The sequence below is a fragment of the Melanostigma gelatinosum genome, assembly GCF_949748355.1.
Source record: "Melanostigma gelatinosum genome assembly, chromosome: 10".
Classification (NCBI taxonomy): domain Eukaryota; kingdom Metazoa; phylum Chordata; class Actinopteri; order Perciformes; family Zoarcidae; genus Melanostigma; species Melanostigma gelatinosum.
The window spans coordinates 20,926,834-20,947,367 of NC_136643.1; the positions used below are offsets into that span (position 1 = coordinate 20,926,834).

At 40.6% G+C, this 20,534-nt stretch overlaps 1 protein-coding gene across 2 annotated transcripts in view; it reads left to right on the plus strand.

The window, feature by feature from the left end:
• Positions 1-20,534, plus strand: part of stxbp5l (syntaxin binding protein 5L) — a 109,002-nt gene that overhangs the window by 59,322 nt on the left and 29,146 nt on the right. For both annotated transcript variants that reach the window (XM_079276772.1, XM_079276773.1), the window contains exons 5-18: positions 147-281; positions 7,760-7,823; positions 8,752-8,835; positions 10,341-10,464; positions 12,866-12,941; positions 13,380-13,534; positions 13,931-14,003; positions 14,783-14,930; positions 15,397-15,464; positions 15,915-15,955; positions 16,536-16,750; positions 17,064-17,239; positions 17,425-17,550; positions 19,141-19,292. In XM_079276772.1, coding sequence (XP_079132898.1) covers positions 147-281; positions 7,760-7,823; positions 8,752-8,835; positions 10,341-10,464; positions 12,866-12,941; positions 13,380-13,534; positions 13,931-14,003; positions 14,783-14,930; positions 15,397-15,464; positions 15,915-15,955; positions 16,536-16,750; positions 17,064-17,239; positions 17,425-17,550; positions 19,141-19,292 — 1,637 coding nt within the window. The remainder of the gene's footprint in view (positions 1-146; positions 282-7,759; positions 7,824-8,751; positions 8,836-10,340; positions 10,465-12,865; positions 12,942-13,379; positions 13,535-13,930; positions 14,004-14,782; positions 14,931-15,396; positions 15,465-15,914; positions 15,956-16,535; positions 16,751-17,063; positions 17,240-17,424; positions 17,551-19,140; positions 19,293-20,534) is intronic.

Genomic DNA, 20,534 nt, shown 5'->3' on the forward strand with positions numbered 1-20,534 from the left:
CTTATAATTGGCAGCTTGAAAGCACCTGGTTTGAATGAAAGCAGAATGTGCACAATATCCTTGGAACAAACTGAACCACCGACCCCTTTGTGACTGTTCATATTCTAACACTCGGTCTCTCTCCTCCTTTGTCTCTTGTTCTCCAGGATCACGTTTTGCCACCTTCCCTTTCAGAGTAAATGGCTGTATGTGGGGACCGAGCGTGGAAACACACACATCGTCAACATCGAGTCCTTCATTTTGTCTGGATACGTCATCATGTGGAACAAGGCCATAGAACTGTAAGTTGTCCATGCGCCAAATACTGGATTTGACAGAAACAATGCTGATCAGTTATTGATGACAGTGACGTCATTTTAATGTGATCGAATACGACGATGCCAGTGGGTCGGGCAGTCAGTTGGTAGTTCAATATCAAGGGGCACTTTACTAGGTCTTGTATGCAGTCGTAAAGCATTGTTTTCCCTAAAATAAGATTGAAAGATAGCGTCAACAGGGGTGACATAACTTGTCAATTTGACTCAATGAATTGTTAAGATACATACATTTCACAGTGCGCCATAAAACGACTGAAGAAAACGATTGCATCCACAGCCTTTCTCCTTCCACTGTGTGAATGTTCCCAGTTGGCCGTAAGCATTCTCGATGTTATATATCACGCCTCACGTTTGGGCGTGATATTATTCGTCAGTCAACACAGAAGCCTTTATTCATTTGTTGACGTGCACTTTTGTTCGTTGCAAGTTTTGCCTGTGTGGCTGAAATATGCTGGAGATTAACAACTTCAAGTGCCATGAAGTACACAAATGGTGCTGAGTTGCATTTGTGCGGCCGCTTGTTTCTGTTGGTTTCACCCACCTACGCAGCGTTCTTCTGGCGTTACCCTGATAAGTCCCCTGCTGCAGTGTCAGTCACAAGTCACTCTCATACCGAGCCATCGTGTTGCCTTGTGACAGCCCAAACTATAGTGAGCAAGTCGTAACACTGAAGTGTACATGTGGAGGGGGGGGTGGGTCTGTCTGTCTGCCAATCATTGCTAAAGTCTCGGAGGCTGAGGCGGTGGATGGGATTTTAACAGGATATTTGGTTTGCTGGTTTCTGGACTTTTTTGATTTTGCTGTAAGTATTAGTTAGTACAGCAAAGGCCACTGCTTCAATGGGTGAAGACGCTGTTTAAACCTTCATCTAGCAGCTAAATTGGTCACAAGATGAGATGCGTTACAATCTGCCTGATTCAAGTGACAATGGTTGATCAAACACATCGTACATTAGTTTTCTGGAAATGAACAGATCTAACGTCCAGAATAACTTCCTGTTCACTTTGTAGCACACTATATTTAACTTCTACCATTCTATTTAAATATACCAATTCTGACTGGGAAATGTGTGTACCATATGGTGCAATCAGAATCCCCCCCTTTCCAAAAATACTACTTTCTGCTAGCAATCTGCTAATATCGGAGTTTATTTCACTGGTGCGGTGCCTGTGCGGAGGAAGCCTATTGCTTGGCTCCTGGAAGCTACTTCCAGCGCTGTCGGGGGGGCATGCCCGTGCATTGTGTGTGGCCGTTCAGAATGCGTCCAGAAAATTCAACAAAGCACTCCCTGGGGTCACACCCGACAAGTGTGAAGTATATCAGATGAGTGGTTCTCGAGATATGCAAATATTTACCATCAGTTTACCTTTTTTTTTTAAACTTTACTTAACAGTATTTAGATAATTGAATTAGCTTTAAATTTGACACAATTTTGAAACTTGTAGATATAGAATAGAATAGAAAAGTACTTTATTCATCCCCAAGGGGAAATGTGTCTGTGGCAGCAGCAAACAGGGTTACACAATAAAATAAAATATTGGGTGTGGACAATGCACACTATATACAATATAATAAAATAACAGAGCAGGACCTATTCAATTTAAGAAAACAAAGTAATAAAAATGCACAGTATATACACTAAATATAATTGTATTAAGTTAACTCAGTAGGAAAAAATAAAAATAAAAATAAACAAAACAGTAGTGCACAAGATCACCAACAGCAGCAACAACAGTGTATCAGTTGTATATTCAGTTGATTTAAATATCTTGTAGCCAAGGAGCCCCCCCCCCCCCCCCCCCAAAAAAACACAATTGGGAGAGTGGAAATCTACTCTCGCCATGAACTTGAGACCTTATATAGCGCATCCAATTTAATCTGAATATTTACAGAATAGTGACTGACATTTTGGAAAGTCGGATCTTTGCTGTCATCTGGCCTATGAAGGGACGGTTAGCTACCCTAACGAGCTGCTGATTAGACAGATGAGGAGCCAGCGTTGCCAGGTGCCTCAAATGACTGACTGACTTCAGTTTGTAGGGTTCTGCTCATATAGTCATACAATGTGCAGACATGTCAGGCAATAGACAATAAAACACCTTTTGGATTCAGCATATAGTCACATGTTAGATGAAGATGCCATGCACACAACGCTATGCTGTTCTGACTTTAGGCAATAGCTTTCTCTACACTCCGTATTATGTCCTGCTTGAGCATACACTGTAATATATTCTCCAACAGGCAGCACTCTGCACCTTTCTGAAGTGAGGTTCATTGAAAGTTGAACAAGAGAATGAATATTCTCTCATCAACACATGAGCGACTGGAGAGTTTCATCGTTTGGCTCAGGAGTTTTTCCGCTCAACATGAATAGGGATGAGGGGAGTGCTTTTCTGTGTTTCCTGCAGTGGAACGTTGTGTGAGCAAGGGACAACTCATCCACCCTCTCCACTGTGTACCCACATCAGATTGTGAGTCACACAGTATTCGCTGTGTGTTTTATGTGTGTATTCGTGTTTTCACAGTGTTCGTTTGTGCGACAGCCATTCGCGGATGCATTCGTTTTGATACGGACCAAAGTGTGCTCTCTTGAAAATAATCTGTTACAGCAACAATTCAACTGGGGCCACTGTGCCCAGACAGGAGGGCCGGGGCTCTCATTCAAATTCAAATGGCTTTTTGCAACATACTTAATGCACAATTTCATCTTCAGGAAATTCATTCCAAAATGAGATGCAAGGAGAAGTGGGAAAACACGGCCGCACGCTGCTCACTCTGCTCCACTTCATAGATCCCTGTGATGAGCAGAATTTTGTTTACGCCTGGCATCGTGTCCGCCGTAATCAACATTGGCATGTTTGGCTATTTCTGTTATTGAGTTTATAAAATAAGCAATGAGCTTTCAGCGTCCGCCTGGTTCCTTTTTTTGTAACGTCTTACAATGCAAAGACATGCTCCAAATATACTTGGGAGCAGAAATATATGGCAACAGTAACCCTGTCTCCCAAAATATACCATCAAGTTCCAAATACATTTGGAAAGAAATCGAATGCTGCCTGGTTTTACGCCTTGTCTGTGTTTTATCAAGAACTACGAGTGCACAATATGACCACCATATGAAGGACAACCCCATATTTGCCAGACTATACCATTTTAGATCCAGGGCCTGATCGATGTGGCAGGCAGGATGAAAACCACCTGCAGCTGCGAGACTTAAGAGGCACTAAGGGCACTGTCTCCGTGTTGAAATCATTGTGGAGACAAAGTCATAAAAAACCCAATTACCTGCCTCAATGTCGTGTCCTCAGGCTGGAGAAAAAGGTAGCTCCTTGAAGAAAAGTGCATAGTGTTTCTAAACCCTTTTTAGCAGTGCGGCATCTTGTTGTAAGATGATGGTAGCATAATAAGACTCATTCGAGACTTAACTTCAGTGTAACCTGGGTTCTCATTGATCTCAAGGGAATTTTTGGATCTATTTGTGTCCTTTTCATTTGGAGAATGTTAACTAGTGCCTCTAAGTGTGTTCTGGGGACATTCAAAGTCCGTGAGGAGGCAGGGATAATAACCTTGTTACTGCTCTGTTGTTGTTACTCTGTTATTAGTATGATTCCTTAGCATGCGGGCAGAGGAAAGAGTGGCAGGAAACAAAGATGCAGGGAGATGATATCAATGACGTCAACCCTCTGATGCTTGACTCCACTGTTCCACCCAATGTAGCAATGTTATATACTACCCACTTTCATACTTACTTGCCTTTGGCTGCTCGATAGAACACAAACACCAGACAGCGCTGAGAGGCACTATCGGGTTTTTTCTCTGTCTTTTCAGGAGAAATGTTTTGTAAGCTTGATGCGCTGCCAATCCTTGTGATTTATTGAGTCCGACAAAGGAGGGAATGAAATTCTACCTGAATAAATAATATATTCTATAAGTCTTGAAAGGGGTTCATGGGAATTGGAGGAAGAGAACCACATCTTAAGCTCTGTAGTGGTACATTGTTGGCTGTTGTGCCAAAGGAAAATGTAATTACAAAGTTATCTTTTAGGATTACACAGAAAATACAAAGTAACAATATGAAGTTCTTGCAAAATAGGTCAGCTTTAGAGAAAATGCTCGAAGGAAAAATATAAGCTTGTTGAAGGTAGACTATGGGCTGAATAGATGTTGAGGAATCTTTTTTTAAGAGTCTTCTGCATGGGATAAAGTTCACTGGTTTGAAACCTTAACGTTACAAATCAGTTAACGAGCTAAAGCTCAACTATTGTCCAACAACTCTCTTATCATTTTGATTCATTCACACCAGCTTTGTAAACTGAGATAGCATGGACAGACAATTAGCTCAAACAACGTAAAGGGTTGGCAAGTTCGTACAATATTGAAAAATAGGTACAACCGCAAATACAACGAGTTTAAGCAACGTGAGATTGGATTATTGTAAAAAAAGAACAAAAAAGTAGAAATAGAAATAAATCGCAGCTCCCCTTTCCATCTCTGCAGATAACTCCACAGAACACAGAAACACTCTGGGAAATACTCCTTGTGGAAACTTGATCATTTCGAATGTGCGTAAGAAAAAACACTACCCACATAAATACACAGTATAAATGTTACAGTAACAAGGCCGACACGTCTTACTTCAGGATGGAATGCAAATATTGTACCTAGACTGAGCCCACTGCGTGCCTCAACAAAGATATGTAATTTGACATTTAAATGAAGCTCTGTGATAGTTGTGTATATTGTAGACATATAGGAGACATGCACATGTGATTTTATGTGGTTATGAAATCATACACTCGGTACACATTTCAAACATGCCATGTCGCTGACTTGTTACTTCCTGCCCTGCATCCCTCCCTTTCATTATTTACTCTTTTCTAACGGTGTTGGGTTGCCATGGCTCCGCTGGTGCTGCCGGTGCCCGTGCATTGTGTTTGTGATCTCACCAGCCTCGGTCGTCAATCTCTGGATGACTGCAGTGAAAAACAAGGTCCTCAAAGCACATTCGTTGATTCGCTTTTTTCCGTGCTGCAATTAAAACATTTTTTTCATTCTGCCGTTGTCATTTATGCAGAGTATGTGTACACCTGTTCATCAATACAGGAGCATATTCCAGTATGCACTGGGCAACAGGCAGGGGAGCGAGCAAGATTTCCAGATCTTCGGAGCCACAACGGGCAGGATTGCTTGATAGGTTGTGTTTTTTGGCACCGTCCTTGAGATGGTCTGGTAACATTGTTGCTTAATTAACAAGCACAGGGACGCCAGCACCTTTAATGAAAGCTGTTAGAGTATCTCACGAGAGGAATCTCACATTGGTAATACAATCAGTGTGTTGGCAATTACTATTCCCTTTAGCAGACCCAGTCCCTATCTAATGTAAGAGTTATAAAAGTAGTTGTAAAAGTAAACCCATGGCCTAGACCTGCTCTTAAAATATGTTTTTATTTTATTTTTATTTTATTCTTTAACATTTTTTATTCACTCTGTGTAGATAATTTATTGACCCTAGGGTCACATTGTGTTTTTTATGCTTTTAAATGTCTGCTCTGTTAAGCACTTTGTGATAGTACTGTCTGTGAAAAGCGCTATATAAATAAAATTCATTCATTCATTCATTCATTATGTCCAGCAATATAGCCACACAGTGTCTCAGAATATATTGCTGTACCCAGCTTTGGAAATCATCTTCAATCATGTTTTTATTTAATTGAAGTTTTTTTCAAAAAGCATTTTCATTGCCTTTGTGAGCATTTCAAAGGCTGGCCTTGTAGGCTGAAAGGCAAACTTTATCCGGAGTCACTGAGTCAGTCAGCAACTGTCTTCGGCTCACGTATTTTTCTTCACAGTGTGAAAGCTTTCTTCATCCAAAGGAAACGGCCTTCCGCACACAAAAGCAAGCCTTCGCCCCTCAGTCACGTCCCACTCCATCCAGCATTCGCCAGTGAACTTTTTCCTCTCACACACCTCAATAACTTGTGAACTCAAAGGAAAATGACTGTGATGACGCGAGGCACAGTGTGTGCGTGTGGTGTGGGTTTGTTGATGTGCAACAAAAGGTCTGCGGTCAAAAGTGCAGAATGTTGTACCAGAAAATTGTACTTCAGCTTAGTGTACCATTTCTTCTGCATGGCTGGTGTCGGAAGATTAGCGCTTGGCATTCACCTGTTGTGGCACTTCAGGACAGGCGTTGTGTATTGCAGATGATTTGTTGATAACTTATTATTTACTTTAACTGCTGAAGAGAATTGTTTGGGGAGCTTGCTGTGGTTTTATGTTTTTATCACCTTCCAGCAGCAGGCATAACTAAAAGGGCCCACGAACGTGTCAGACCCGCCTTAACTTTAGCTTCCTAGATCAGCTCACATTTCAGCCACTGTGCTAAAATATCATGATTGTATTAAATGACGATTGTAGCTATTTCAGTGTAGTTTTCTGGTGACCAAGCGGTTCTTTCTTTGGCTCTGAGATGCAGTGAACTGTGGCAATAAAATTCATTTTACTGCTGAAAATGTTGGTTTGGAGAACATCTAATCACTAAACCATGACGTCCCCTTCCTTTCGGGAAAACATTGACAGATGACGTCAATCAATCGGCAACATATTTGTCTTCTGGGTTGATTTTGTTGGTGAAAAATAAAATCCAGCATTATTCAATATTGTCCTCTTGGTCAGCAGTAAAAGCTAGAACAGGTTGTGACTGTGACATGGTGGTAATGTTTAGGCCTTGAGCAGGAGGATGATAATTGACTTTGCAGAATATAAAACCGTGGGGGGCTTCTTCCTCAAGAGTGCCGAGGAGTGGAACTCTTTGTTCAGCTCTCAATGATCTCTGCGTGTAGCGTACTTTCCTAATACGCCACAAAGATATTGCAACGAAAATCTAATTATAGAATACTGTAATTATGGTTCATGATGAATCCATGAGCAGTCTAGTTGACCTTTAGTTCAATATTATTGAATGAATACTTTACACTTTGATATTGTCATGCATGTATATACTTATGTATATATATATGAATACAGTCAATCTTCTACATAGGGCCTATACATGTCACACTGCTTAGTGTGTTAGCTGGATAGATCGAGAGATAGAAATCATTTTTAGACACGGATACATTTACATGCAATATAAATACATTACGTAATACATGGTGTGTTCATTTAGTATTTTTTTTCCCCGGTTAGAGTTTTTTCGGGGGAGTTATTTTCCTTTTCCAATGCTAAGGACAGAGGATGTCGTGTGCCGTACTGATTATAAAGCCCTCTGAGGCTAATTTTTGATTGATGATATTTAGCTTTACAAATAAATTGAACCCTCTACTCATTACTTCCACGTACTCGCTGAACAATGGTGTAAGGATCTTCTTGCAGGGCTTGTGTGACTGCATTACTGCTGCTGTCTTTTTCACCTCACTCTTCTATTTCCTTCCTTGTCACAGATCAACTAAAACTCATCCAGGACCTGTGGTCCATTTGAGTGACAGCCCAAAGGATGAAGGCAAGGTGAGTAGGCAGATAAAAGAAACACCGGCAACTTCTCCTGGTCCTCCTCACAGACCAATGCCACTACAATCTACAAAAGGCTCTCTCCTTTCTCCCACGTCTCTGCCTCGAGTTAAATCATTGCCTTTCTTTTCTCTGTCACGAATGTGTCTCCCAACCTCCCCTCTGCCTTTCCTGCATTAGTCACCTCTCAGCGTGGCTTTCTTCCTGGATAACAGAAAAAAACTGATTATCTGTACGGTACCCGTGTAGGTAATATTCTTTGAGGAGAGTTGAGTTTTTAGGGGTCAAGCTGCTGCTGCAGTCAATTTCTTTGGGAACAGCAGTAGGTGGAGGTTGCTGTAAGGAAGAGGTTGTTGATTTTCCCAATGCTTGTGTTTCTCATGCAGTTTTGCTTCTAACGGCAAGTGCATCACCAGAGCACGTATTACACAAATACTTTTTGCAGCAAAAAGACGTTTACCGTTTGAGTAAGAATTAAATAAAATGTATTCTTTGCATGTCAAAGTAGATCTGCAGTACATCTCGGAGTCAACAGAACTGTCGGTGTGACCAATGTAAAGCTTTGGAGTTCCACACATTTTTTTTTCTAAAATCTAAAATCTAAAATGAACAAAATGACAGCCCTCTGATAAATGCTTTGTAGTTTTACGAATTGATTTATTTCATTGTCAGCAAATTGCACATAAAAAGCAGCCCCATGCAGGGGATGAAGCACATTGTCTCCATGCTCAGTCGTACACTCGGTAGAAATGATACCCCCCCCCCCCCCCTCTAACCCCAAAACTCACAAGTAGGCTAGCTGTGAAACTTTGTCTTCATAAGAAAACCAAAGACTCAAGAGGAGTAGACTGTGCTCATCATCTTATTTTAAAAATATGTTTCTTCTTCTTCCTTGTTTTCCATTCCTTGTCACTCCCCTCCGCAGCTGCTCATAGGGTTTGAAAGCGGGACAATCGTACAGTGGGACCTACGGGGCAAGAAAGCCGACTTCAGAATCTACTACGACGAGGTGAGCTCCACTACGCAGTCCTGCGTTAAGAAACTAAAGCAAAAGTACTGTCAGGTGGGACCGTTTTGTTTCTAGTGTAGTAACTCTTGCTTAACGGTGTACACTCCGTTAGTAAGAATTCAAAGGTTGTTAGATAATGGTCCGATAGAAGAGGGTTCTGTGGATAGACTATTAAATCTTCCATGTTAATGCCATAAGTCAGAACCAGGTCGAGAGTGTGGTTCAAACAGTGAGTGGGTTTCTGTACATTCTGACAGAAACCAATCGAATCTAATAATGAAATAAATGCAGTACTGAGGCTGTTGTTCTCGACATCCACATGAATATTAAAGTCACCTACAATAATTACTTTATCTGTAAAACTGAAAAAATTCCGATAAAAATTCCGAATACGGACCTGGGGCCCGGTACACTATAACAAATATAACTGGCTGGAATAATGAATGGAATGGCCTCAAATTGGTCAAATTGACCATATATATATATATATATATATATATATATATATATATATATATATATATATATATATATATATATATATATATATATATGGTCAATTTGACCATATATAGTATATTTCTTAGGACATTTTATCCAAAGTCGATTTGATAATATCCATTGCATGAGCACACACAGTCAGAATCACTCTCAAACATACACATCACTCTTATGTATTCTTTGTTAAAACCAATTTGCCCGATAGACATTTTCACCTCGTGGCACTTATCCTCCGCATCTGCTGCCGTCTCTAATCTCCTGTGACGAGTCACGGCCTGCTCACATTCATCAATGTGGTTTCACGTCCATCTCCTCCAGCAAAGCACGGCATCTCTGCCTCAGACCTCTTCACACAAAACAACACCACAGACAAAAGGACAGAAGGACTGCAGTAGCACCACTCTAACTCATTTAGCTGTATTGAATTTGGCTTTTGTATTTTGCATCCTTTATGTTGTACACCTTTTATTTTCTTCAAAAGCACTGCATCAAATTCACTCAAATACAATATGTTAAGGAAACATTAGAGTGCAGATGCAAATTGCCTGTGGGAGCCTGAGAAGTTAATGCCCTCAAGGCCTTTTAGATAACTGATAACCTCTGTGCCGAAGAGCTGTGGATGATGTTTTGAAGGAATAATAAGAAAGAATATTAGATATGTTAATACGTAGAAGGTATGTTCAGATGGGAATTATGGAAAGACTTGAATTAGTATGGTGTTTTGTTTGTTTTTGTAGATGTTATGCTTATTTTTCAATTAAAAGTGTATTTCTGTGGTTGGTTTAGAGCTACACAGTTTGACTGTAAACTTTTGTTCCTCTATCATTTCACAAAAAATTGTCCACTGACTGACACATACACAGACTCACAAGGTGAAACAAAATAGTTTCAGATACCATATACTGTATGGATCAATATATGATATCTGAATCTAATCTAGCATTTTTGACACATAGAGTAGGACGTATTGGTTAAAATCCATTCCCTCTGTCTCATTGGTACAGGCCATCCATTCAGTCGGCTGGCATCATGAAGGGAAGCAGTTCATGTGCAGTCACTCAGACGGCAGCCTGTCCATGTGGAACCTCAGAAACACCACCAGGCCGTTCCAGGTCACCTTCCCTCATGGTGAGACACACATCCACACTAAACAAAATGAAGCTTTGATCATTAGCTATGCTGTAATACAGCAGACAGAAATTAAACACACACACATATACATACATTGAGTGCTAAGTTTAACAGAAAAGTTGAGGTAGCTTCATAAAGGTAATAGTTCACCTGTGTTCTAATGTGGCAGATGCACAAGTTTTTTTTTTTTTCGTGAGTGTAACCAGCCACCGACTATTTATTCTTCAAACCGAGCTCGTTGCCAAGTGTCTGCACATTTAGAATGCCTGACAAAGCACATCTGAAAATGACAGTCATTGTGATGCGTGATTTTTGTCATCGCCACTTTTCCTTATTTGGCTGTCAGGTTTGAATACTTCAAAACTGGTTTTAGTGAATGACTCTGAATCCATGCCACATGTAATTCTCTGTGCTCTTCCTCTGACTAGTCCTCTTCATGTCATCCTCTGGAGTGGTTTGTGCTCTGGCAGGGCATCCTGGCCTTGTCACATCTATGGTGATGAATAGTCCCTTGTTGTGGGCTGTGATCACAACGAAGGAGGGCAAGAGGGAAGGACGTGGGCGATGAATGATCCGTCAGCGGGCCTGGAGACGTGGTTAAATGCCACCGGATTGTTGATGTGCCAGATAGTCGGTATTACGCGAGGCAAGAGTGAAGGGAAAGGGAAGGAACAGGACAGAGGGAGCTGAAAATGACTAGAAGTAAACTAAGTGTATGAAAAAGAAGAAGAGTAAACAGTAAACATGTCATATCCTGAGAATGGCTCAGTCTCCGTCCGCTCTAGTTGTAAATAAATGAACTTATTCTGTTCCAAGACAGCTAAATGAAGTGATTCTGGCGCTGTAAGCCAATCATCACACCATCACATTCGTTATACAGCTGTTGGCTTGTTTGACCAGAGCTCTTCGGCTGCCTGAGAGTTTATGCATGATAAGCAATGATTCATTTTCAAAACCACCTGAAATCACGTGTACATAAAGTATATGTAGGAAATGCAATGCCGCTCAAGATTTTGATTGCAAACTTCAAATATTTACTCTTTATATGTCTGCAGAACTGCGTCTACAAAGCTGTCTTCAATTGGAAAGGATGTTGACTTAGGCAAAACTACGACATTAAAGTTTATTTTTCATTCATCAAAGAGCCAAAATGTCTGCTTTTAGTGAAACATAACTTGAGAAATAAAAGATAAGTTGAAGATGTAGCTGCAGTACATATGTAGATGATAGATGCAGCACAGGTGCATGTCACTATGACTTATTAAAGACATGCTTTTGTATTTGTTTAATTATATTATGGATCATCTAGTTGCTCGATGATGTATAGTTGTTTTCCATTGTTTTCACAGTTTATAAATTCTATTTCTGTCATGTTTTCTACATTATTTTTTAGAAAGGCTTTTGTTCAGAGCACTATGCCCATGAGGTAAAACCCACGGCCTCACTGCCTTCTAGCAGAGAGACGTCCTCTTTATATCAAAGGCATAATCATGATTGCATTTTGCGAAGCAAAAGAAAAATAACCCTCTGTAATGCGTTCTGATAATGGTCTGCCGTTCCCCGAAAAGAAACATTGGAAACACAGTAGGCAGTAATCACAAAGTGAAGTAGCAGCAAAAGAGCTTTTTTCACTTTCAAAGTGAAGTCCTTTTGATAGAACTGTGCTGTGTTCAGTTTAATAAAGATACGTATGAGTCACTATTACTACTTACACCATATTTAAACCTGTGGAGGAAAAGGGTTGTAAGTGTTGCGTTCGTCCATTGAATAAAGCAGCTGTGGAGGAAGTTACGCTCAGTAAAATGATTGCCTGAAAGGAGAAAATAGATTAACAAAACATACAGCATACACACATCCGGTTGTTTGTGATTCTGATTCCCATCAACTTAAAATAGTTCACTTGTTCCACCTCAGCTCCTGGTGTAGACAGGGGTGTGTGTCTGCAATCAACAATCAGCTCCTTGATTTTACTGACGTTGAGCAGCAAGTTGATCTTTGAGCACACGATTGTTGCTTTCCTCTCTATACAAAGTCTGTTGTTTTGAATCCGGCCGATGACGGTATGACCTCGCAACGGAGCCCTCTTCATGTTTGGGGCAGCTGTCGTGGGTGTGCGGTGTGAGCAGGAGGGGGCTGAGCACACAGCCCTGGGGGGCTCCGGTGTTCAACACTAACGTAGGAGGTGTAGCTGCCAATTCGACTCCCTGGGGTCTGTTTGTCTAATAACCAGTTGCAGAGTGAGGTACTCGAGCCGATGCTAAGTTTATCAGTTTCATGGTGGAGATTGTGTTGAGTGCAGAGCTGAAATCAACAAACAACATTATTATGTATGCAGTGAATGTGGTGCTGTATTGATATTGAAATGTTGTTCATTATTTTGCTATTTCCTATAATTAAGGAAAGATACAGAAGGATGGGAAAAAGGAGTCCTGTAAACCTATACTCAAAGTGGAGTACAAGACCTCGAGGAACAGGTGTGTGCTTTTTAAGTGACTATTTAGATCCAGATTGCCTGATTTTATGAAGTACGTGATTACACAAAATTATGATTTGAATACAACCACAGATATTTATCCTGTGACGTAGTGAACCCCACTTGGTGATATTCAAAAGCCACCAACAAAAGTTGGCAAAAAATGACTATATTAATGTAGTAAGTGGAGTTACATATTTTAATTGTAATAAATGATACAGTTTGAAAGCATTGTGATATAAATTGAAGAAATTACAAACAATGAATTTCATTTATACACACATATTGTTTGCATTCACTCTTTTCTTCACACATTGATCATATTTGTTGAGTGGTTTATAGTAAGTGGCGTATGAATAGATTGTAAACCACATGTATTGTATCATGCATGTGCATCTATCGAATGGTTTAATGTATTACTCTTCTCCCTCCACAACAGCGAGCCTTTTGTTATCTTCTCTGGGGGTCTTTCATATGACAAGGCAGGGCGGCGGCCTACGTTAACCATAATGCACGGCAAGGCCATCACTGTGCTGGAGATGGACTATCCTATTGTGGAGTTCATGGCGCTCTGCGAGACTCCATACAACAACGGTAAGTGCATACACAGACAATGACAAAATCAATTCCAACATATTTTCTTCATTCAGCGAAGTGTTTTTCATGAATTATTTTTGATTGAATCAATACACAAACCAAAGAGATAAATCTTTTATTACGCAATGATTAAACTCATGTGATCTTTTGATTGAAACACGTGTGCTTCAAAGTCTTCAAAGACTCCTCTGTCCTTCTGCTGGATGAAATATAACCTCGCCGCTGCAAAAAGATGTTTTGATGCGCAGCAGGTTGAATATGTTTCACACATTGAGGATTACACAAATTTCAACAATGCAAAACTCTAAAACACATTATTTTTGATGTGTCGTTGTAACGAATGTAAATATGGATTAAGCATTGTCCTCTTCAGCTTGGCTTTGTATCTCACAGAGGTCCAGGAGCCTTACGCAGTGGTGGTGCTTTTGGAGAAGGACTTAATCGTGGTGGATCTGACACAGAGCAAGTATGTTTTACACAGCTTAGTCACAGCTGAGCTGCATTGTGACTGAGAGAGTCCCATCATCACATGACAACTTTTGATGTTCGATGATGCCACCTGACATCACATCAGGGTAACACGCTTCTTAGTATATTCCTTTAATCCATAAAGGCAAATCCAGTGACAGTCAATCTACACTTATGGGAGAATCTTTGAAAAAAGATTGCTCTCAGGGTGAAAATGCTACTACTCCAGTTAGATTAACTATTGGAAGATATGAAAGTGAAGGTGTAAGGTGCTGATGTGACAGATTAACAATTAAGGCCAGGGATACAACTGAACAGCAGCAAAACACATTTATTAGACCTACGGTGTGAGTAGGAGGATTTAAGTGAGGTTGCCTTCATTAGGCTAATTGAAGCTGTTGGATATAAACATCTCATGGTGGATTAATGAGTTTTTTGTCAACATGAATAAGTCAGGACACAGATACGCAGTTTGTATCTTCATACTCATATTCATCAAGTTTACTGATCAAGGAATAATTTGCATTTATTATGTAATTAATGTATTTGGTACACTAGCACACCTTTAAATCTTTCAGCCATATTTGTATGCAGGCACATAGCGGTGCTATACCTATGTTTACCTCTTTTTCTGATTTCATTGAATGAACAGACAAGGCAATGCACATGTAAACGGATCAATGATCTCCTTGTTGTTACTTCAACTTCCCTTTTTTGCCCATTTTGACAAAGTGGCACGAGCTATGCTGTACCATATCATATGCACGTATCTTGCAGCTTCCCTGTCTTTGAGAATCCTTACCCCATGGACATCCATGAGTCTCCAGTTACCTGCGCAGCCTATTTTGCAGACTGTCCGCCCGACATTATCCCCATCCTCTACTCGATAGGAGCTAAACACAAGAAGACTGGCTACAGCCAAAAGGTAGGAGGGGGGAAATATGAGCTGGCTGTATTTCTTTCTTTTCATTTCATTCTTGTTTGGGAATTAATTCTAATTGATGTGTGTTGAAAGACACTGTAAAGAAGTTAGAAAGTGCTTGTATAATGGTGTACCTCCGCACATCACTGATTCAGTCCCTCAAGGTTACTGCAATGTGATTAATCTTCACAATTTATGTAAAATAAATCAGCCTGACTAAATAATTGCTGCTATGAACTTGAAGCAAATTATGGGTTATCATCAGCTTACGAGTCATTTTAATCAGAACAGATTTGTATTTGAGAATGAAAACATGTAATGTTGGACACTGAAGCAAAAATCCTGAACATGATTATTCTGTGTTTTCGAATATAAGGAAATCTTATGAACAGGGTCCAGTGGGAGAAAAGCAATAGATGATGTGATAGAGTTGTTAAATGAATCAACACTCTGTCTGTAACCATGCCAGGAGTGGCCAGTCGCCGGAGGATTGTGGACGTTAGGCTCCCACACCTACCCGGAGATCATCGTCACAGGGTATGTCAGCGATATTAACAGCTATATTTTGTCGCTACAGAAAGTCCTTATAGGTCCAAACACATGGCGACCATTAGCCCAAGCTGCTGTGAGAGAGAGATGCCGTTACACCTATCACAATTAAAAGGGAAACTACAGGTATCACTGACATCATGACAGGATCAGCTCAGCACGGGGCCTTCCTGATGTTTATCGGTTCTGAAGCATGTGAACTGGGTTTTAGGCAACACCGGAATCCGGGACAGTCTAACATTTAAAATCAGTAGTCATCATACATTGCCCAAGATCGAAGATAGCTGTTACATTTATTACAGTTGTGAATTTGTGGCGTTAAAGCATGGAGTAAGGTTAATCGGCCTACATTTTTCCTTAATTCTGATCCCTTCTCGGAGTCAAAAAACACGGCAATATTGCCAAATGGACAAACAACTATTCTTTCTCTTTGTTCAGACATGCTGACGGATCAATTAAGTTTTGGGACGCATCTGCAAGTAAGTCCAGTCTCTAAGCGTTTCTGTCTTTTTGAGCTACACTGAAATGATTTTGTTCAACTCAGGCTTTTGTTACACAGCTTGCTCAAATTAATGTTTTTTTCATGAATCCCATGGTGATTAATTTCAGGTTTGCTCAACATACTACCTCTCTTTTAGTTTTTTTGAACGGATACAAAAAGCGTTGACATTCAACGTATTGGTGGTGTCCAGAAATGTACAGCGTCAACATTTGTTCCAGGCGACTGGGCTGTTGCATCACACGCCATAGGCTCAACTTCCTTGCTATACATTGAGTTCTTAGTGATACCTGACCGACCCCCACAGTTCAATCTAGCTATACCAGCCTAAAGCTACTGTATTATGGTATGCTGGTTAGCTAGTATTCTAACCTTTACAGACACATTGAACCATATTTTTATTTGTCCTCCTGTCAAAAAACACAAGAGGTTATGTTCTTGCACCACGCAGCTTTATTAACGTTTTGTCATTCTTCCAAACATTCTTCTCCTCCTTTAATCAACAAAACAAAGTTAAAGTAAACAATAGTTTCACTAAACTTAACCATTTCTCTAACCAGTCACACTACAGATGTTGTACAAGCTGAAGACCTCCAAAGCCTTTGAGAAGCCAAAGCCTGCTGAGGGCAGGGCGGCCGAGTTGGTGGAGGAAGACCCCTTTGCTATTCAAATGGTCAGCTGGTGCCCCCAGAGTCGCATCTTCTGTGTGGTTGGCATCTCAGCCCACATCATCCTGTACCGCTTCAGCAAATATGATGCCAACACTCAGATAGTGGTGAGTGAGATGAGAATCAAGGGGAAGGGAGTTACATCCTGGTGCGTTATAAGGAGTGCAAGTAAGGTCAAATGTAATTCTTACAAACTCCTTTTCTGAAATCTTAAATGTCTTTGAGAAATATGCTACGAACTGAGCCTTGTTTTTTTTTGTTTCTGTGGAGATCTTCTCAAATAAATGCTGCTAATGCCTTTCCAACAATGTCGAGAACCTGCATCTACAAAACACCAATTCAGTTGATGTATTTCACTGTAACAGTAACATTGTTACAGCATTAAATCTAGTTTTTTTCTTGTGTCTGTGTCATCTTCAGTCACTAGAGGTGCGCCTACAATGTGAGGCGGAGGATGTCATCTCTCCGTCTGAGAATGAAAACAATCCCTGCTTCTCGGAGTCCGGCTCCCAATCACCTCAAACCCACCACCAACACCCAGCTAGCCCCGGCAGTGGCACGCCTGAGGGTAACAAAGACAGCACCCCCTGCATCAAGTAAGATCTCCTCACACACTTCACAATCTCTCTGCAACAAATATCTCTTTGAACAAATCATTTGTTCTTGCAGTATGCCAGAAATTGATAGACTGATCGATGATAGAAGCAAACATGTCTTTTTTTTCTTTCCCACTAAATGCTGTATGTATATTACAGAGGACTATTCTTCATGTGTTTCTCAGGGTGAAGGACCGGATGGTTCGGGTCCCTCCTGGCTACCAGGCAGAGCTGGTCATCCAGCTGCTGTGGGTAGATGGAGAACCTCCACAACAGATCACCAGCCTGGACATCAACTCTGCCTATGGCCTGTAAGTCTCCAGATGCATGGCAGTCTCTCTGTCCGTGTGTCCATCTGTGTTACTTTTCGCCTGTCTCGATTAGGAATATGGGCAAGGCATTTGTTTCATCATAGGTTCTGATCGGTTCCAAATCTTTGCTAATCTGCATTTAGGACAGCAATCCCAGCGAAATCGTTTGGAGAAGTTTGCCCAAAATGATTACGGACTAAGCCTCTGAAATCTTTAATTGCTGTGTTTAAAAAAATATATATTTCAGTGTTGAAGAGGAATTGATTGACTTCCTGAGCCCAGAGTGCTTACAACTTGTATGGTTTTGTTGTGAATAGAAGTTCTGCTGCCGGAAACCAATAAAATCACAGCTCTTTTGAAGAATATCTATTTGGGTCAAGGCAGGGCCATCATTTGCCTCTCTCCTGTAAAGCTATTCACCGCTTGAATAGAATTGGCGAAATAGATTTTTTGTTTCATTCTTTTTTACTCTTTCGCTCAAAACGTCTTCTGAAAAATACAGCTACACACACACACACATGACTCTACATGACTAAAGGCTCCACAAAGGCACATGTCTGTCTCCTTTGGTCACCTTCATGTCACAGATGTGTATGCCAAAGGATGGGTTCACTGTTGTTTCGTTTAAAATATTCTGCATCGTTTATGAATGTGCATAGTGCAGGCTGAGACCTCACTGACGGCTTAAGTTTCAAGAATCAAATTGTGAGTAGTGGTAGATTGATACGATAACACAGATGACTGTAAAAATACTGTTTTCTTTACCTCCATTTTTCTTCAGCTGTTGAGCCTTTAGCTTTGATCTTGTGTTTTATTTGCTGTTGAACGCTCAAGCTGCGTTTAAGTGTCGCTTGTTGTAAAAGGCTGGATAAGTGTGGGGTGTTGACCACTGCCGCCTTTGCACTTAGTGGTTTTCTAGTGTGTTCTGAGTGATGGGTTTTTAAGTGTGTCATCATGTTAATGGTATTGCCATTGTTGTTTACATGACACACAGCCCTTCCGAACACTCGGTTAAAATCTCTAAATCAGAGACAAGACTGCTGCTGTCACAGCCTCAAACCATCAGACCATGTGACAGTAATGTAAAGCGAACCAGACAGCTGCATAGTGGATACAGGAGAGCAATAATTGACTGGGCAGCAACAAGCTTGAGTGACATTTGATTTATGTGCTTGCTTCACTTATTTTAGCATTTTTTTTTCCTGATCGCTGGGTTGAAAAAACACCTGTAGAACCATTTGTCTGTGTACATGGTCTAATTCTGGTCAGCGCCTGACCAACTGGAACATAATGTGTTCACAAAGAAACTGAAAAATGACTGCCAACGAGTTCCACTTGTTTTAGAGCAGCAGGTAGCAATGGAGCTTATGGGAAAGCTGGTATTACTGTTCAAAAACAGCAACAATAGCAGTGTGAGGTAAAGACAGCTTTTGTTGAGAGTCATTACACTGAAATGTCAAATTAATTTAGCACATTTAGCACCTTTAATTAATGTCAGGGAGAATAACCTGGTGAAATAAATCTGCCAACAGTGTAAATGTCTCAGCTGAATGTGCACGTGCGTCCTTTGCTGTGTTCGTGTGTGTCCAGTTTGGCGTTTGGGAACTGTAATGGCCTAGCAGTGGTGGACTACTTGCAGAAAACCATCCTGTTGTGTATGTCAACACTGGATGTGTATGGAGCTGCCGATCCGTACCAACGCCTTACCCGCTCCCCCCGCAGGAACAGACAGTCCACCTCAGGTATCACACACACACACACACACACACCTCTGGGATGTTGCAGTCACACAATAACGTGACATTCAGACTATCATCTATTTTCTACTCACCTGTCCTTCCTCTATCTCTACTGGTGTTCCTTCTTCCTCTTTCTACGGTTAGACTGATCTATCAGGGAAATGTGATCCATCTTAATCTGAAATCAATGATGCAGCTGGTTTGATTATATTTCCTGTACATCTCATCAATACCACTTCTTTCAAGCTCTTAACCTGAATCAATATATCAATATCATTTAATTAGGGGTTGAGGGCTTCCCCGACACATTAAGGACATTTTGACCAGATTCCGCACAAGGATGAAATCTTTTTAAGGATCATTGTGTATTATAATTCCTATAGTTGAAATACATTATGTTTCTAAAAATGTGTTGTAATGCATTCTAATGACAACACATACAACTTTAACTTATTTTTACTTTTTTAAGAATAATAATGGGGCCCATGGCTACTTTAACTTTTGATACTTTTTTCCGATAATACAGTTCTTACCAACTGTTTCCTAATTCAAATTCCGCATGCAGGACATTTACTTGCAGTGAAGCATTGTGTGGTGTTGCTAGTTTTACGTCTCTCTCCAAACATATGTAACTATTTGGAGAAAGTTGACATAAAGAGGGTCAAATTGCCTATTTGTACAAAACATAGCCCATCAACCAGTAAAATCCCAAAACACGTGTACTATCTGTATCAGCGCTGAAACACCTGTATCAGTCCAACCTTAGTTCTTCTCTCTCTTTGCTCTTTTTCTCTCACACATAACATACAAAGACATAAAAACACCTGTCCATCTCAGTCTGCCTGTCACAGATCTGCACTATGATATGAAGTGCATGTTAACAGGCTGCGTGTCATTCCACGTTGGCATTACTATGCATGTTGTCATTTGATTTCTCTGTCCTTTCTGTTTTTAGTCCTGCTTGAGCACAGATCTGTATTGAAAAGCCACAGAGGTTTCGCTGTGATTCCTGACCCCTGCCTCCCTTTTCTCTGCTACTGATCTTGGCTGGTGATGGTCTCTAAAGGCTCTTATTTATCCTTTAATGTGAAGATATCCAGCCCCCATCGCATAGAAAGTATTTACCAATGCACAAGCTGCACCTCTCTTGTTTGACACGACAGTAACCTCTAGATTTCAGGGCGTAGCAGCTCCAGTGGTTCATATTTTAGATGTCTATCGTCCTTTAGCAACCTAAAGTACTGA